Here is a 17,136-nt window from a genome sequence, read left to right on the forward strand (position 1 = left end):
GAGTTTGATAAAAAATGGTTATGTGTTTATGTTTGGATTAACTTGCCGTTTAATGAACAACAAAAATGTTTCAATTGGGCGAATCTTTTCACATATTGCCTTGTTGTTTTTTGTTTCTTTGAATAGGTTTTGTCTCATGGTCAAGAAAGGCTACAGGGACCCACCCTACCACAATTGGATGCATGCGTTCTCTGTTTCCCACTTCTGCTACCTGCTCTTCAAAAATCTTGGGCTGCGCAACTACCTCGAGTGAGACCCTGAATAAGCGTTGACACCGGGGTCACTTGCTGCCGGTTTTTAATCATCTATCTTCTTGTTTTGGATTTTTTTTAGGGATATAGAGATTCTAGCTCTCTTTGTGTCCTGCCTGTGCCATGACCTGGACCATCGCGGGACCAACAATTCTTTCCAAGTTGCCTCGGTGAGAGTATAGGGAATATATGAAGTAGAACAATTCATGTGATGACGCACGCGGGGTGTTGAAAAAAAAACCTCTCGAGCATGCCTCATAAACTGAAGTTTGGCAATGCATCTCCATTTCTATGTTAAAAGTGGGAATAGAAGTGTTTGTCAATGATATCCTGTGGGATTGTGTGTCACCACTTCCTCGGAATCAAATATGTCATTGGGATTGGAAGTGTGATTGTTTCACTCTTATCATGCATAACCCCCTAAGCCAATTTCTATTTTGAGATTCATCTTTAAAAGAGGCTCACAGTCTTGAACGGCTGTTGTTTAAGGCGATGGTGCGAGGGAGCAAATGCTCTTGTTGATTTCAGATCACTGCAACATAAGCTGCGTCTCATTTGTTGACTGTCTCTATTATTTTTAGCAATCTGTGCTGGCTGCTCTCTACAGCTCAGAAGGATCTGTGATGGAGGTAAGTGTCATCAAACGGCACAAACGTGTGATATGGAGTCATGGTGCTGTGGATGTTGTGCTTGGCATATAGAAATTGCAGCTTACTATATGATGTATTTTGTGATTTCAAATCTCAGAAAAGCTCACAATAAGGCCAGGGCGTGATGAGAAAAATTGGTATCGCAATAAAACATTTCTTAGCAGTCAGTATTGATAATTATCTCAATAATGATCACAACTTTTTTTCTTTCACATTTCTAATTTTTGACCCTGAGTGAAAGGTAACGAAACCAGATCTTGCTTTAACCAATGTTTATTGTCAGAGCAAAGGCGCATGGTGACAAAATAATGCACAGCATTTCAAAAATATGATGAACATTAAACAAAATTGAAATGAACAAAATTAGTTAATCAAAACGCAGTACATTCCACATAATCTGAGGTAAATTTACATTCCCCCAAAAACAAATAACCATAAACATACAAACTCATTTTAATTTACACTCAGCAACATGGCTATACCTAATTGGTATAATGGCGGCGCCCTCTGTTGGCTGCGGCTGCATCGACTCGCTACAACGGGTCAGGTGTATCGACATTTCGTTCTGTGTACATTGTTACAAAGAATGACAATACAAAGGAAATTATTATTATTATTATTATTATTATTATTATTATTCAAGCTTTCTGTGCATGAAGTGTCAAGGTGTCTGACAATATTAACCAAAAGTAGACAAAAGAAAATGTTCAGTTTCAAGAATGTTACAAAAAAACCCAGCCATTGCTTTATATGTTTTGGGCCAGAAAAATCTGTATGTTTACAGTATCAGGCTTGATTGCTGCTTTGTGACAGGTCATGATGTTCCCACCTGAATACCTTCTCAGAGTGGAGGTTGGTTCCAGGGGTACACAGGTAGTGCCTTGTGGTTCTCTGGCCCAGTGCTTGTTGAACATCCGCTCACACTCGTTTGGGACTGAATAGTTTTACCTTCAGCATATCCATGGTGATACTGTTTTTTTTTATATATATATATATATATATATATATATATATATATATATATATATATTATATATATATATATATTATATATATATATATATATATATATATATATATATATATATATAGAGTGACAAAAAGAAAGAGAGAAAAACAGTTCACCGATATTGCAAGAAAATGTTATTTTGCAGGTTTATTGCCCTTATGTTTATGGAAAGCATTGTTCGAATATTGGAGATATCACAAATATAAGCAAAACTTCTGCTTTAAATGCATCCTTTTACAAAAAGCTGTTTTTCTCAGATGTTTTCTTGGAAACAGGTATTTTAACAGTTAAAGTTAGAAATGTACTTTTTCTGATGAAAGATGAGGTTTCAAGCTTTATTTATTTTTTTCAAGCTTTATTCCTGTTCCTATATAGCTACGGAGCTAAATTTTCTGTCAGCCAAAATGGGAAAAAAATTGGCTGGCACCTGCACTTCCCATTTGAGAGAAACATCTGGCATCAAATGAGTTAATTCATACTGGACAAACACAAAAATAGTCACAATGTTGTTTCAGGTGGAACTGAAAAAAATATTTGAAGTTGACCCCGGTTTTAAAATACAGTAATGTATTTGTATGAACCCGAATCCATCTGAGTAATTTTGTTACTGTGTATTTAGTGACACCTGGTGTTTAAAAGCTACATTTTCTGTACTGGCTTACTCTTATCTATTTTCCCCCCTGACAGAGGCATCACTTTGCCCAGGCTATTGCCATCCTGAACACTCAAGGTTGCAACATTTTTGAGAAATTTTCCAGAAAGGTGACTTCTAAAATCGATATCATTGAAATTCTTTGAATTTCACTTTTTGTTAACCTTATTTTCTCATTTCAGGATTACCAGCGTATGCTGGATTTGATGAGGGATATCATTTTGGCCACAGATCTGGCTCATCATCTTCGTATATTCAAAGATTTACAAAAGATGGCTGATGGTGGGTATTGCATGGTCAGCGTTTATTTGTTATGTTTAATTTGTTGGATTTATATATTTCTTTCCCAAATTAATATTTTCTGATCTACTTTAGATTTTATTTTGTATAAATTGTATTTGGGGAGATTTTTGATTTTCCCAAATACAAACCGTAAAATGCACAATGTAATATTGTAAGGCCCCACTTTAACCCTTTAGTAACCAAGTTTCATACAGGCCGCCTGAAATTCTTTTTGCTATTTTGTCCATTAAAGATTCGGAAATCATGTTATGAGTAATTACTTTTGGCCCTTTTTAGACAAACCCAAACGTTCAATATCTGGCAATATCTACCATGAATATGTGTTAGGACAATGTGATAACAGTTTAAAATGAAAAATAAAACGGACTTGGAATTTTCACGATTATAATGAAGTAGAGACTGGAACTGAACATTAACACTTTGTAAGACAACATAAACTGGAAATATGAACTGTTATAAATATATACAAAAAGGTTTTTGAGTCTTGCTCTCACAGTTGTCCATACATTGTCAATTATTTTTCACCACGACCAGGCATTTTATGGGCCTATTTGGTAGATAGTGAAGCAATTCCAAGAGACAGACACCCACATCAGTACCCCAATTCATTTCCCCTTTGACAATCCAAACTATCCATCCATCCATTATCGGCACCGCTTGTCCTCAGTAGGGTCGCGGGGGTGCTGGAGCCTATCCCAACTATCTTCGGGCAGTGGACAGGGGACACCCTGAACTGGTTGCCAGCCAGTCGCAGGGCACACAGACACCGACAACTCACTCGCTCATTCACACCTCGGCAATGTTCCCTGTAATTTTCCACGGGTCTGAGCGTTCACACAAAGTCGGTGAGCAACGCTTGAAACAACAGTGAGCAACCATAATCCCAAGTGTGGCAAGATAAATAATTATCAAACATGTCAAAAACTTGACATCAAGTTATATTTTTCTGAGTTTACGGCAATGCAAAATTATTTTTCTTTTTGAATGAATTGTCTCATGTACTATTGCAAAGGTTGTACGGCCTACAAACGTCGTTTGTTCGTACAATTCTTTCACGAGATATCCATTTCTTTTTTTTCCTGACATATTTTGTCGCATAATATTAACATTTTTGGGGGCTTATTTAGTCGGTTGCAAGATACAGAACTGTACTTACTCACATTTTTTAGTGGAAGTACAATGTTGGCAACAAGATTCACTTGATACAATTGGAAATTATTTGAATGCAACACAAACTTTTTCTTCTTTTTTCTGTGTTTTTTTCTACTTTTTTTTAAATTCCTTTAAAAAAAAGTCGTATTGTGTTTATTTTTTCCGAGCTGTTACTTTTTTCTTTTTGTTCTCCATTTACTTTTTTCCTACGTTTCTTTCTTTTCTTTTTTTCTGGCTTTTTTCTAAATGTTTCCTTCTTTTTTTCTCTTCCTTTTGTTTCTTTTTTTCCCAGCTTTTCACTACTTTTTCATTTTGGTATTTTTTTCTTTTTTGTTCTAACCACTGAGCCGCTGTGCCGCCCACAATTAAAACTAATAGAGGATTCAAATGTTTCTTTTTATTATTGGTTACAGATACAGTAACATAAAATGGTCTACAAAATGCATTACTTATTATACCGTGGCTGTGTTATTTCTTGCCTGCGATCGGTTCGTTGTCACACATAGGTGCATGTGGGGGAAGTTGCTGTCACCATGTGGGTGTTTTTGAGAACTACTTTTATTAAATTTGATTATTTTTTTTATATCGGCAGTCTTCCCTTCTTGCAGGAACTGTTTGTATTTTCTCTTTAGACCGACGGAAGCTGAGTTAAGTTATATAAATAGCGCTTATAAAACAGGGACGCCGGGGCCCCCATGGGAATAAGAGTGATCAAACCTCTACTTAGAGCCAAATCCACAGAACATTTGTTTTTTATCTGTAGCATCTCATTTGAACGTAAGCTTTGAATTTTGTGTGCGTGTGTTTTCAGATGGATACGATCCCAAAAGCAGTACCCATCGTTCTATGCTGCTGTGCCTGCTGATGACATCATGTGACCTGTCAGACCAAACAAAGGGCTGGAAAACCACTCGCAAGATTGCGGTCAGTTTTTTGCTCATTTGTTATGATATTGAACTTGACCTTTTAAAGTACCTGAAACCCCGAAACTGGCAAAAGGCTGTGGAGAAAAACTGTGCTGTTTGGTCAATTTAAGTCTCTGTAGCTCTTCCTTGTCTTTTGTAGCACTCAACCTTCATTTGCGCTACAAAATTACAGAGACAGCTAGGGGTCAAATATTAGTGTCCCTTTAAAATATTTCATCTTTTGCTTAAATAGTTTCTACCAACATCAGAAAATATTCTCAAAATGAGTAAAACAAATCTACATCTACTAGTTAAGCAAACTTCACACATTTTAAGTGTGAGTTTTTAGTTTCAAGACATTTTAGTAGTAAAATAATAGACATAAAATAAGCAACTGGTAGATTGTTTTGCTTATTTTAAGTAGGCACAATATATTTCTTAAAATGAGCCATAAAAACAAACTTTTTAGTGTAGTTTGTTTTCTTTTATCAATTGCATGGTGATCTTAGATGTCATGAAAGATGCCTATAAATCCAATTATTATCATAATACTACATGAGATAATTTTGCTTATTTTAAGTATAATTGTTCCTTTTCTTGTTCATAAAATGAAAAAAACGTAACACAAACTGGGTGGGATTTATTATTATTATTATTATTATTATTATTATTATTGTTACATTTTTTTAGCTTTAATTGTGACTTATTGGAATGACGTGCTTGGCTAGATTCAATGTTACAGTGACCTTAGTGGTGAAATATTATACACTATCACTTAAAGATTTATAAGCACCAAGGTGATAAAGGTTTACAGTGGCATTATACCATTACTTGACACAGTAGCAATTATGGACCGCTTAAGTGTGCACAAGTACATCATCGTTTATGTGAAAGGAATTTTATGAGCGGCAAAGCATGTATGGTTATAATTGTTCTTACTCTTTCCCCTTTTCAACACCACATATTTAAACTTGGATCAAAAGAACTTGTATTGTAGTACTGACTCTATCAACATGGTACATTTGGCCAGTAAATAGAATAGAGTAGAATAGAATGCAATAGAATGGAATGGAATAGAATAGTCGGATCATATTTATTTGTGAAACCCTTAATCACCAGAAGTCTCAAAGGGATGTACAAACTACATACTATGTTTACACAATCCCCTGATCTAAAACCTACATGAGGGCAAGGAAAAACTCCTTAGCATGACGAAATTAAGAAACCTCGAGAAGATGCTGCATATGAGGTAATCGCCCTTCCAGGACGACCAGGCAGCAATGGATGTTGCAAGGGCATCAACAAACAAAACACAGACACCATCAACATGAAATATAGGTCATTCATAAGTAATAGAATATAAGTGTGTTTTAAGCCTAGATTTAAAAAGTTCCACATGAGGTTTCAGATTCAGTTTCCTAAGGGCATAGCATTTCACAGCACAGGGACCGGAATCAAGAACATTTTTGAACCTGCGTATTTCTTTTTGGCTCTTGGCATAATATAACAGAACAGAACAGAATAGAATAGAATACTCTTGTGATAATCTGGTGTGTACCCAGTTCAAAGTGCTGCACAAAATTAGTTATTCCCAATAGGTGTGATAAATTCTGTGGTTCCCCGTGCAAATCTTCATATGTTCTACTACTGCCCCAAATTGTACGACTTTTGGAAGGACATTTTCGATACGTCAGTTATTGTCGGGGTGAATTTACAACCTTCCACATCGATAGCAATATTGTGTGCAACAAAACTTTCTATCGCATTGAATTCTACCCCAAAATATATTATGGTCTGTAGATCGTTGCTAGCAAGGCAAGGTTTATTGCTACTGCATTGGAAATCTCCAAGTACCCCCTCCTTTTCTGCGTGGCTCAAGGATACTATGTTCTCTATGAAAATATAAAGTGCACTTTTTTCCACCAACGGCTTCCTGTAATCACTTACTTAAAAAGCTTGAAACTGCTAGCCTCCTAGATGCGCGCCTGACAATGTTGGTTTTAATATTAATTTTTGTCGTGTATGTTTTTTGATATAGCCGAGGTGGGGAAAGGGTGGGCGGTTGGTGTTGTGTTTATTTGTATGCATATGTATACCATGCAGTCTTATGACAACCCTACAATGCATGTTTAATTGTAATTATACATTCAGGTAAAATAAAAAATAAGTATAAAACAAAATAGAACAAGGTCATACAGACTCCATAATTCTGTCTACGTGAACCGATTCAAAAACAAATGCATCATTAGTCAAAAAGAAAAAAATATGTATCTGCTGTATGAGAATGCTGAATAAGTAATTACACCTGTCATTATTTGTTATCTGCAGGAACTTATCTATAAAGAGTTCTTCTCTCAAGGAGATCTGGTACGTTCCCAGACACTGTGAAATATGCAAACACTTATATCAAGTGTGTCATCATCTGTGCCAGTTAGTACTTCTATCATAAATCTTTTTTATTTTGTGTAGGAAAAAGCCATGGGGAACCGGCCCAGTGAGATGATGGACAGAGAAAAAGCCTACATCCCTGAACTCCAGATCAGCTTCATGGAGCATATTGCCATGCCCATTTACAAGTGTGTACTCAATAACACTGGACTACAAGAATGTTATGCACCATTTCACATTAGGGTCAAAGTAGGAATTTCCACTAAAATTAAGAATGTCGAACTGACCTGTACCAGTTACCGTATTTTACAGAATATAAGTCTCTCAGTCTCTGGATAAGTCGCACCGGCCAAAAAAATGCATATTTAAGAATAAAAAACGTATACAGTAGAAGTCACATCAGGAGTATAGGTTAAAAGCAATTTAAAATTTAAAAAAATTAAATAGTATGGTACGTGTATATCTTAGTCATGCTCGATTATGTTACGTCAGTAACAAAGAAACATATTAAGAGTTATTAAGATAATTCTGGCATTAAGTACATGCATACCGAACTATCAGCTACACTTCATATCACTACATTTTTCTCTCACTCTCTTTTCCCCTCTTTTTCTCTTTTCTCTCTCTCTTTTCTCTCTTTCTCTGCCTCTTTCTGTCGGTTTTCCATTCCCTCACTTCCTTTCTCTATTTCTCTCTCTTTCTCTTTCTTTCTATATTTGCCTCTTTTTCTTCTCTTCCCGCATTATTTTCTCTTCTCTCTCTTTTCTACTCTTTATCTCTCTAAACATGACTTGAATCCACTGAAATCTTTATCCTCTGTGTCATTTTTACCGGTAATCAACTCCTCCAACTCGGGCGCTTCTTTTTCCCTGTTTCTAAAAATGTCCAATCAAAACATGGCAAAGTTAAAATTACCAACACAGGACGGCGGCGCAGTGGTTAGCTCATGTGCGGCACAGTTCTGAGGTCATGAGATCGAACCTTCTGTGTGGAGTTTGCATGTTCTCTCCGTGTACCCTGCCCACTGCCCGAAGATAGCTGGGATGGGCTCCAGCACCCCCGCGACCCTACTGAGGATAAGCGGTGTAGATAATGGATGGATTGATGGGCCTAGTGCGCCCTCTTGCAGTTTAGTGTGAAAATAACACGGGAAATGATACACGACCTGTGATAAAAATTTAATACTGGATTATATTATAATTTGTTTACAATTTAACATATAACCAGAGTATAAATCGCATAGTTCATAAAATGCAGTACTTATTTTAAACAAATCATCCTGATTTAAAATCAGCACAGAGCAATTGATTTTAGATCAGTATTGGGCAAACTATGGCCTGGCAGGCTTTTTATAGTGGGCTTCGAAAATAATGAAATATAATGATTAATAATGGTAAAAAAAAAATCTGGTGCCAACTTTTCCCCATTGTCCTTTTATTTGATCGAAGGGCACTATTAAATGGGTATTACTGCAAGGATTACATATCATTTATGGATATTTATTGTGGGCCATCCAATAAATGAAGGTAGCGTTACCCAGTGGTAAATTGTAATGGGAAGAACTTCCTGCAACTGAAAATGTAAGCTACATGCACACGCAAGGTTAAAAATAGCTTCATGTGTCACGAGGGGACCGGACCAGAACGGAGGCAGGAGGCAGAAAGGGAGAACTCAATTGCGTTGACGATCAAAACTTTTATTTACCAAAATAAAAGTCGTCCAAAACTCAGGGACAAGACAGAACAAACAGGCTTTAACAAAAACGTGCAAACACAGGTTTCTTCCGACTCAAACAAAACAGGACAGAGCAAAACAGAACGGGAGATGCAGACAGAAAATGCAAGCAGAAAATGCATGAGCCAGCACCCGCAAAACCCACAACCCACCCTTAAGTAGCACACCCGTAAGTTAGCTGATCTGCTTCAGCTGGTGCCCAGGGGGCGGGGCCAGCCTGTCGCCATGGCGACCATGCTGGACATGACATTATGTAAATTTTAGCTGTAATTGAATCAAAAAATTCATGTTCACACTTGCTTTTTTTTAATGGTACTGGAGAAATTGCTTTAAAAGTCCTTAAAATGTGCTTGAATTTGGTCATGAAAAAAGATCTATGAACCCTGCAGTCCAGAAGATATTGAGTTGCGTTGTAGTCTTGTTAAAACAGGCACTTGAAGTTAATGAGAATAATTAACTGACATGCAGCAAAAGTAAAACAAAATACAGCGTTTATTGCCAAAGATATATATAATTTCCTCAAAGCTTGGCAGAAGGGACCATAAACTGTTGGCCTTTCATTTGCTCACATTGGAACCTTTTTTGGCTCATATTCAGTTGGCTGAGTTTTGTGCACACCATCTGCCAACATATGAAGCGAATTAGTCTGATGAGGTTATGTTTTTAGTCAATCATTGCGACCTTCTGGTGGGCTACAATTTAGAGCAGAGGCCGCTGGAAGCAGGGTTGTCAGTAAACTAACTGCCTCAGGTGAATAATGCGTCAGAGTAGGGCTGCAACAACGAATTGAGAACATCGACTAAAATCAGTGATTAAAAGCGTTGGCAACTAATTAGATCATCGATTCGTTGTATCGCGTGATTTATGAGCCACCAAGAACGTTAAATCAATGCAAATTATAGTGCACAACATTTCGTTTTGACGCTGGGAATTATAGTACCGCTTTGGTCCAGCAGAGGGCGCCAAGAATGTTTTTTTTTTTCTAAATCTATGTTAAAAAAATTTATATACTACATTTTGAACATTGCATCATTTACAAACAAAATCTTCATGAAAGTTTCAACTTTGTAGTTTTCATCACAAAACAAAGTTAACAATTTTAAGGGAACAAACAGAAATACAGAGAAAAATAATCAGAAAATAAGTATAAAAAATTAAGTAAAAAGGAAAATAATAATAATTATATGTTTAACTCTACTCAAGGGGCAAATTCTTGAGCATATCATATTTCCATATTGGCAATGTTTACCATACAACCAAAATGTAATCCCTAAAAACAAATTTGTCAACATTTTGAAAAGTGGGTTTGTTTACATTTTTGATTTTTTTTTTCTTGTGGAAAAAAAAATCCTACATAAATTGAAATCTATTGCTTTTTCTTTTTTGTTTTGTATGATAAGTCCAAATTTAATATGATCTGTGGATAAGGCGATAGGAAAAGAGTATCTTACATATTTTCAGGTGTATAGCATACTTTTCTATGCATTTTTTATTATCGAGTTAATTGACAACCACTTATAATTGTTTTTATTGTTTTATATCATAGAATATTTTGTTTTGTCTATCTGTTCAAAACTTCAATATTTGAATAAATAGGAGGGAAATTAGAAATACAAATCATCCATCAATTGAAAAAATAATTGACCGATTCATCGATTATGAAATTAATCGTTAGTTGCAGCCCTACTACCTCAGAGTCTCTTTTAAACAAATAATATTTCACTGTATAATAAAGAGAGCTGGGCTTTCATGAAGTACATAAAACCAATACTGGTGAGTAACAAATAAAAAACGCTTTAAAGGGTATTTGTACCTCACAGGCAGAAAATGTTATTTAATTCCTTATTTATCGTGGGGGTTACGTTCCAAAAAGAACCCATGATGAGCAAAATCTGTAAGTGAAAAAAATGACTTTTTTTACAAATATTAAGCAATTAAATACTTACTAGAACCAGAGAACCAACCCTTTTTATAGGCTCGAGCAGAAGGTGAGGGAATACATCAGTATTCCTACTAATGCCCTTGCTCCAGTCAGTTATTTTAATGGCTTATTATTATTTATTTTTTTCATTTAGAAATAACTATTGTATTGTCAAACAATAATAAGCGGGGAGGCTCCTTAGCCAATCAGGATGCAGAACACAACACAGGATGCAAATCTGTGAAGCAATGAAACCGTGAAATGCAGACAGTGTTATAGCTAGGGATTACTGTAATATTATTTTAAGTTTAATTTCTTTATTTTGTTATACTTTAACCTGTATTTCTAGTATATTTCTAGACATAATAAAACACAAAATATTGTTTTCCGTATTATGCTGTTTTGGGTTTTTTTCTGGCAAAATGAGAAAATAAATACATGAAATAAGCAAAGATGTTCAGTATTTCAGACGAAATGAGTCCCCTTTTTTCATTTTTAGTATTCTCTTCTCTTGCCCTATTTTTTTTAAACATTTTATTTTAAAGATGATTTTTCACATTGTGTTTTAATACATTTTGTTTTATTATTTAATAGACCTACTAAAGCATTCGACAGTCAAGTAAGTCCAAACCAAATCGCCACAATGACTTACAAAATATGAAATAGGCACCGCAAACACAGACATTCCTAATGATGTCCTCGCTCTGGTCGGTTATTTTAATGGCTCAAAGTCACAGGCTCCTCTGGGAATTGCAAAACAAATGTTTTTCTTAAAATTGACATTTGTGCACCCTAACACACAACAGCTGGGCATTGGGACTCTAAAAACACAACTCAACATGCAAATCTTCCATGGCTCTATTTAAACTCGTACTCCTATTTATTTCAGAATGTTCAATGAAAATGTGTGAAGCATGCTTACAACTGAAATTGACACCTCAAATTCCTTCTGTCCCTTCAGGCTGCTGTCTGAACTGTTCCCCGAGGCGACCGAGCTGTACGAAAGAGTGTCGGCCAATCGGGAGCAGTGGACCAAAGTGTCCCACAAGTTCACTATCCGAGGGTTGCCAAGCAACAACAGCCTAGATTTCTTGGACCAGGAGTACGAGCTTCTGCAGTCCCAGGGTGCTTTTGGGAGTGACCACCTCTGCCTTAACGGCTGCCTTGACGATTGCGAGGGAGGGCACGGATAGCGACACCTTGAGGATCTTGGCGTTTTGCTTTTGGGTTTTTTTCCTCTTTTTTGGGTGGAGGCTCAATAAAGAGGATGAGGACGACTTTTAGGAAAAAATTGCATCTCAATGCTCCTCGCCAGTCCATACAGAATGGACAGGACAACAGATCCTAAGACTACAAATGTCTAAAGTTGTTGTGTCCAGAAGGAGGCACTACTACAGGGGTCGGGAACTTATGACTCGCGAGCCAGGATTGGCTTTTTTCATGAGTACATCTGGATCCGAGTTTAAGTTTAGGCCATCGTAATCTTCTCTGTGACGTTCCCATGTAGTGCATGCAAAGCCAAATTTGCACAGGAAGTTGTTTTCTCTAAAATGTAGGTGTTCCAAAAGTCACAATTTGACATTGAATACCTCAGAAACTATTAATGAACTAGAAACACATCTGGTAAATTCAGAAAGCTTGCTATCTTTGTTTGAACATTGAATGTTCAGATATTCGATATGAGCTCCATTGGTCACACGACACACATCAAGCCAATAGTCAAAAATATAGCCACGCGTCCCAGCTTTGCATTGTAAATAGTTTCAACAGCTTTTGTCATTCGTGCTTTACTGTTTTGTGCTATGTTGAAGAAAGTCTAAGTCCCTATCTTCTTTAAAAGAACATAAGTCAATTGGGAAACATACCTCTCCATGCTGGGAAACTGGTTAATGGATAAATTGAATAAAAAGAGTGTAGGGACTTTTTCCAATTGGATGGGGCACCCCCATACTAGAGTCTCAGGGTTGGACAGTTTCTGAACACAACACTGCCAGGCAGATCATAATGATCTCATGTCTCTTTGCCACCCAGATCTCCAGATTTCACATGCAATTTCTTTTTGTGTGTTTATGTGCCCCCTATTTCAAGAGACGTGGATGAGCTGAAGACACCAATAACAGAAGCTGTTGCAACTATTCATAATGCAATGCTGGAATGCAAGAATTTGACTATCGGCTTCATGTGTGTCCTGTGACTAATGGTGCTCACATTAAACATCTCGGAACATTCCATGTAAGAATAAAGATTAAAGCTTTCTTAATTTACCATATTTGTTTTTATATCCTTAATACTTTCCAAGCTATTCAATGTCAAAATGTGACAAAGACACAGAGTTATACCACCAGACCCTGTTTTGGCTGAACGTCCCTAAGGAATCATTTATATGGAAGCTCAATAAACAATGTATGTTCACTATTGAGACACTTTCTGATGAAAACCCACAGGACAAACTGTAAACTCCTGAAAACGTCAGCCAAGCAGCCAGAGTAATTTGATTCCGTGAGCCGTAGAGTATGGCGGATCTCTGCACACATAGCGCGCTCCCCTCTCTCTCACCCTGCATCGAAAGGGAATACATCCGTATCCTTCTCGTTCGCTGCATTTTGTTACATTTTTCCGAAAGAATTTTGCTCGCACCTTGTTTTGAAACCGTTACTTACGACATAAATGACGATCTGAAAAATGAAAGTGGTATATTGGTTGATGTGGGACACAGGGTCTGCAATTATTATTTTATATATTCTATCAAATCACCAAACGTCGCACAGTGAAATAGAATGTGCAGAAGAATTGGCTATTGTCCAGAGAGCGAGTTTTGTGGGTTTGTTGGAATTTGTCTTAAGATCATGTGTTTTTATACACACACACATTATACATATATATATATATATATATATATATATATATATATATATATATATATAAAATGTGTGTGTGTGTGTGTGTGTACATGCATGTATCGATATATATTTGTATATGTATGTATATGCATATATCGATATATATTTGTATATGTTTGTATATGCATATATATGTATATATGTATATGTATAAATGTGTGTGTTTTTTGGTTTCATGGCTCTTTGAGTCGAAAAAGTTCCCGACCCCTACACTACAAGTTCATACGTGCAGTACTCATCCCGATGATTAAGATTGTACCAACAAAGACGTGTGTGAACGTCTTGACAAAAACCTTTGGGAAGAATGGGGCATACGTTGTCATGTACGCGTAATAACGAGAAGCTGTTTGAGAAATAAATTATATTTGTTATTACTAATTACATCCTACTCTCACACATGCACAACAATACTCTTCTGTAGACAGTCATGCCACCAACAAACACTCCTAAACTCTCTCATACATACCACCATACTCTTGTACACTTAAATTTCTGCTATACTCTCTCAGACATACTTCTATACTCTTATACACACAGTACTACACTCTCTCACACATACTTCTATGCTTGGAGCAACTCCAGTTTGACGTCAAACTGTACAACATATAAACACAGAACACTGTTCATCGCCTTGGTTACCAAAAGAGAAAAATAACATCAAGGGGTGAGGTGATCATTACACTAGGTGTGGAAAAAAAACCCTATATTAATAACCACTTGAATTAAGTGTAAGAGAGTATAATAGTTTGTGTGAGATATGGTTGTGTGTAGTATGTGTGAAAGAGTATAATATTGTGTAGGAGTTTATAGTAGATTGTTTTTGGGACTGTGGTAGTATGTGTTTGAAATCATAGTAGTCTGTGTATGAGAGTATAGCGGTATGAGTGAGAAATTATACTAGCGTTTGTGCATGAGTATGACTGACTGTATGGAAGTATAGTTGTGCATGTGTGAGCGTATGATGTTATGTGTAAGAGCAAGTATAATTTACTTCTCAAGTGGCCTCTCATACAAGTGCTTATTATTTGATTTGAATCAATACACACACAAGCAGCTGCCATCGACTTAGGAGAGCTTGTGACGTCGTCTTACGTTGTTATTATTTATTTCAAATGAAAATGCAGTACACATTTTCCACAATAAAAATATTTTTGTATCGAATAATTGAAATGACACAATACATGAACATACAGTATGACAATCACTCTAGTCACAATACACAGAAAAAATGAAGACCACACATCATTTTTGATGACTTCCCTCACAGAAACACTATATAGTGCCTAGCCTAAGTATTGGCCCTCAAGAACTTGTTGTATTGCCGCATTTCAGGCTTCAAAACATGTGAGACACAATCGTGAAGTGGAACCAGATTATCTTAACATTTAATATTATATTTACAGTGGAAAAATTGAAAAGCAAGTGTTGCAAATATATTGGCTCCTTGTTCTCTTAGCTCAGCCCACTGACTTCAGATGTTCCCTTATGACTTCTGAATGATCCAATGTCGTCCTAAATGACATACATGGTGCACTTGTGCATCGTTAAGTCTGCACCTGCTCTGTGATGGTCTCAGAGGTCTGTGAGAGTAGACACTGGAGAACAGACAGCATTGTGAAGACCAAAGAACACACCATGCTGGTCTGAGATATAGTTGTAGGAAAGTTCAAAGCACGGATGGGAGGCAGGACGATTTCACAAGATTTACACTTCTCCCCGAGCACTGTGCGAGCAATAATACCAAAATGGAGAGACTATAAAACCACTACCTGACCATCCCTCTTTACTATCACCTCAAACAAGGAGAAAACTAATCAGAGAAGCAACCTAGAGACCAATAATAACATTGGATAGGCATACACAGCTGAGGTGGGACAATCTGTACAAAAAACAGCTATTAATCAAATCTGACCTTTATGGAACAGTGGCAAAAAGAAGGCCCTTTCTGAATGAATACCATGAAAAGGACCGTTTGGCATTTGCAAGCCACACAGGACACGCAAATAACATATGGAACAAGGTACTCAGGTCAGGTCAACTTTTTGTGCTGAATACAAAGCATTACGTTTGGCATGAGAGTAACACTGCAAATTATCCTAAAAACACCATAAACATAACGCAAAATATCTTATGGAATGGTTTAAAATTGACAGTACAAAGGTGTTAGAATACCAAAGCCAAAGTCCAAACCTCAATCTTCTAGAACACTTATGGAAAGATCTGAAAAATGCTGTGCACAAACAATCACCATCAAACCTTAAGGAACTTGAGCATTTTTGCAAGGAAGAATGGGAAAATATTTCTTCTTCTACTACACAAAAAGACTTGTGGGTGTGATCGCACCTAAATAAGTCAGTACAAAGTATTAACTCGAAAGGGGGCCAACATTTTTGCAAGGCCCACTTTTGAATTTTTGGTTGGCACACTATTAAATGTTGAATACATTTGGTTTATTTTCTCACATGTTGTTGATAATTAGAAAATGTTTTTTAATATATATTGTTTTATTATTTATCTATAGTTTTAAAGCCTGGAATATGACAATCTGTCAAAAGGTTCTTGGGGGGCGTAATACTTTTGCAAAGCACTGTAGATAAAAGTGAAGCCCTTTAAACGATCCATCCCAATTGTCATGTAAATGAGCCATAGTTGAACGTGCGCCACCGAGTGTGTCATATGGACCTGCCTTATCGTGCATCTTTGCTGCCTTTCTTAAAGCTTTTATTATTCACCCAATGAAAGACAAGAGCCTGTTTATTATTGTGTGTTTGTTAAAGACATAGCCCAGGGGTGTCAAATTTGCGGCCGCGGGTCGTATCAGGCCCGCCAGAACTTTTAATTCAGCCCGTGAGACTATGGCGAGAGAAGCGCAAGAGAAGAACGAACGGCAGCTTCGAATGTGTCCACTGGATGTCGCCAAAACCAGGCGCCACTCTCAAAGACACTGTAGCTGTATTTCTCTCTCTCTCTCTTTCTCTCTCTCTTTCTCTTCCTCTCTCTCATTGTGTTTTCTATCTTTCTCTCTCTCTCTCTCTCTCTCTCTCTGTGTGTCCCTCTCTCTGTCTCTCTCTCTCTGTATTTCTTTTGGTTCGTTTTTCTCTTTCTGATTCTATCTCTCTTACTTTCTTGCTTTCTTTCTCATTTTCACCTGCTCCCTTTTCTCTCTCTCTCTCTCTCTCTTTCTCTTCCTTTCTTTCTTTCAGTCCTTCTTTTGCTCTCTGGGTCGCTCTCTTTCTCTCTTTGTCTTTCCTTCATTATCTTGCTTACTTTT

General features: G+C 36.8%; 1 protein-coding gene across 1 annotated transcript in view; it reads left to right on the forward strand.

Annotated features, from left to right (window-relative positions):
• The window catches only part of pde2a (phosphodiesterase 2A), a 201,736-nt gene extending 187,875 nt beyond the window's left edge, over nucleotides 1–13,861 (forward strand). The window contains exons 24-32 of the mRNA XM_088346134.1: nucleotides 127–249; nucleotides 334–421; nucleotides 833–880; nucleotides 2,598–2,672; nucleotides 2,745–2,844; nucleotides 4,829–4,941; nucleotides 7,251–7,289; nucleotides 7,392–7,498; nucleotides 11,927–13,861. Of these exons, the coding sequence (XP_088202260.1) occupies nucleotides 127–249; nucleotides 334–421; nucleotides 833–880; nucleotides 2,598–2,672; nucleotides 2,745–2,844; nucleotides 4,829–4,941; nucleotides 7,251–7,289; nucleotides 7,392–7,498; nucleotides 11,927–12,158 (925 nt within the window). The 3' untranslated portion in view covers nucleotides 12,159–13,861. The remainder of the gene's footprint in view (nucleotides 1–126; nucleotides 250–333; nucleotides 422–832; nucleotides 881–2,597; nucleotides 2,673–2,744; nucleotides 2,845–4,828; nucleotides 4,942–7,250; nucleotides 7,290–7,391; nucleotides 7,499–11,926) is intronic.
• The last annotated feature ends 3,275 nt before the right edge of the window (nucleotides 13,862–17,136 follow it).

Source organism: Urocampus carinirostris, chromosome 10, assembly GCF_059441175.1.
Source record: "Urocampus carinirostris isolate Australia breed hairy pipefish chromosome 10, RoL_Ucar_1.0, whole genome shotgun sequence".
NCBI classification, from domain to species: Eukaryota; Metazoa; Chordata; class Actinopteri; order Syngnathiformes; family Syngnathidae; genus Urocampus; species Urocampus carinirostris.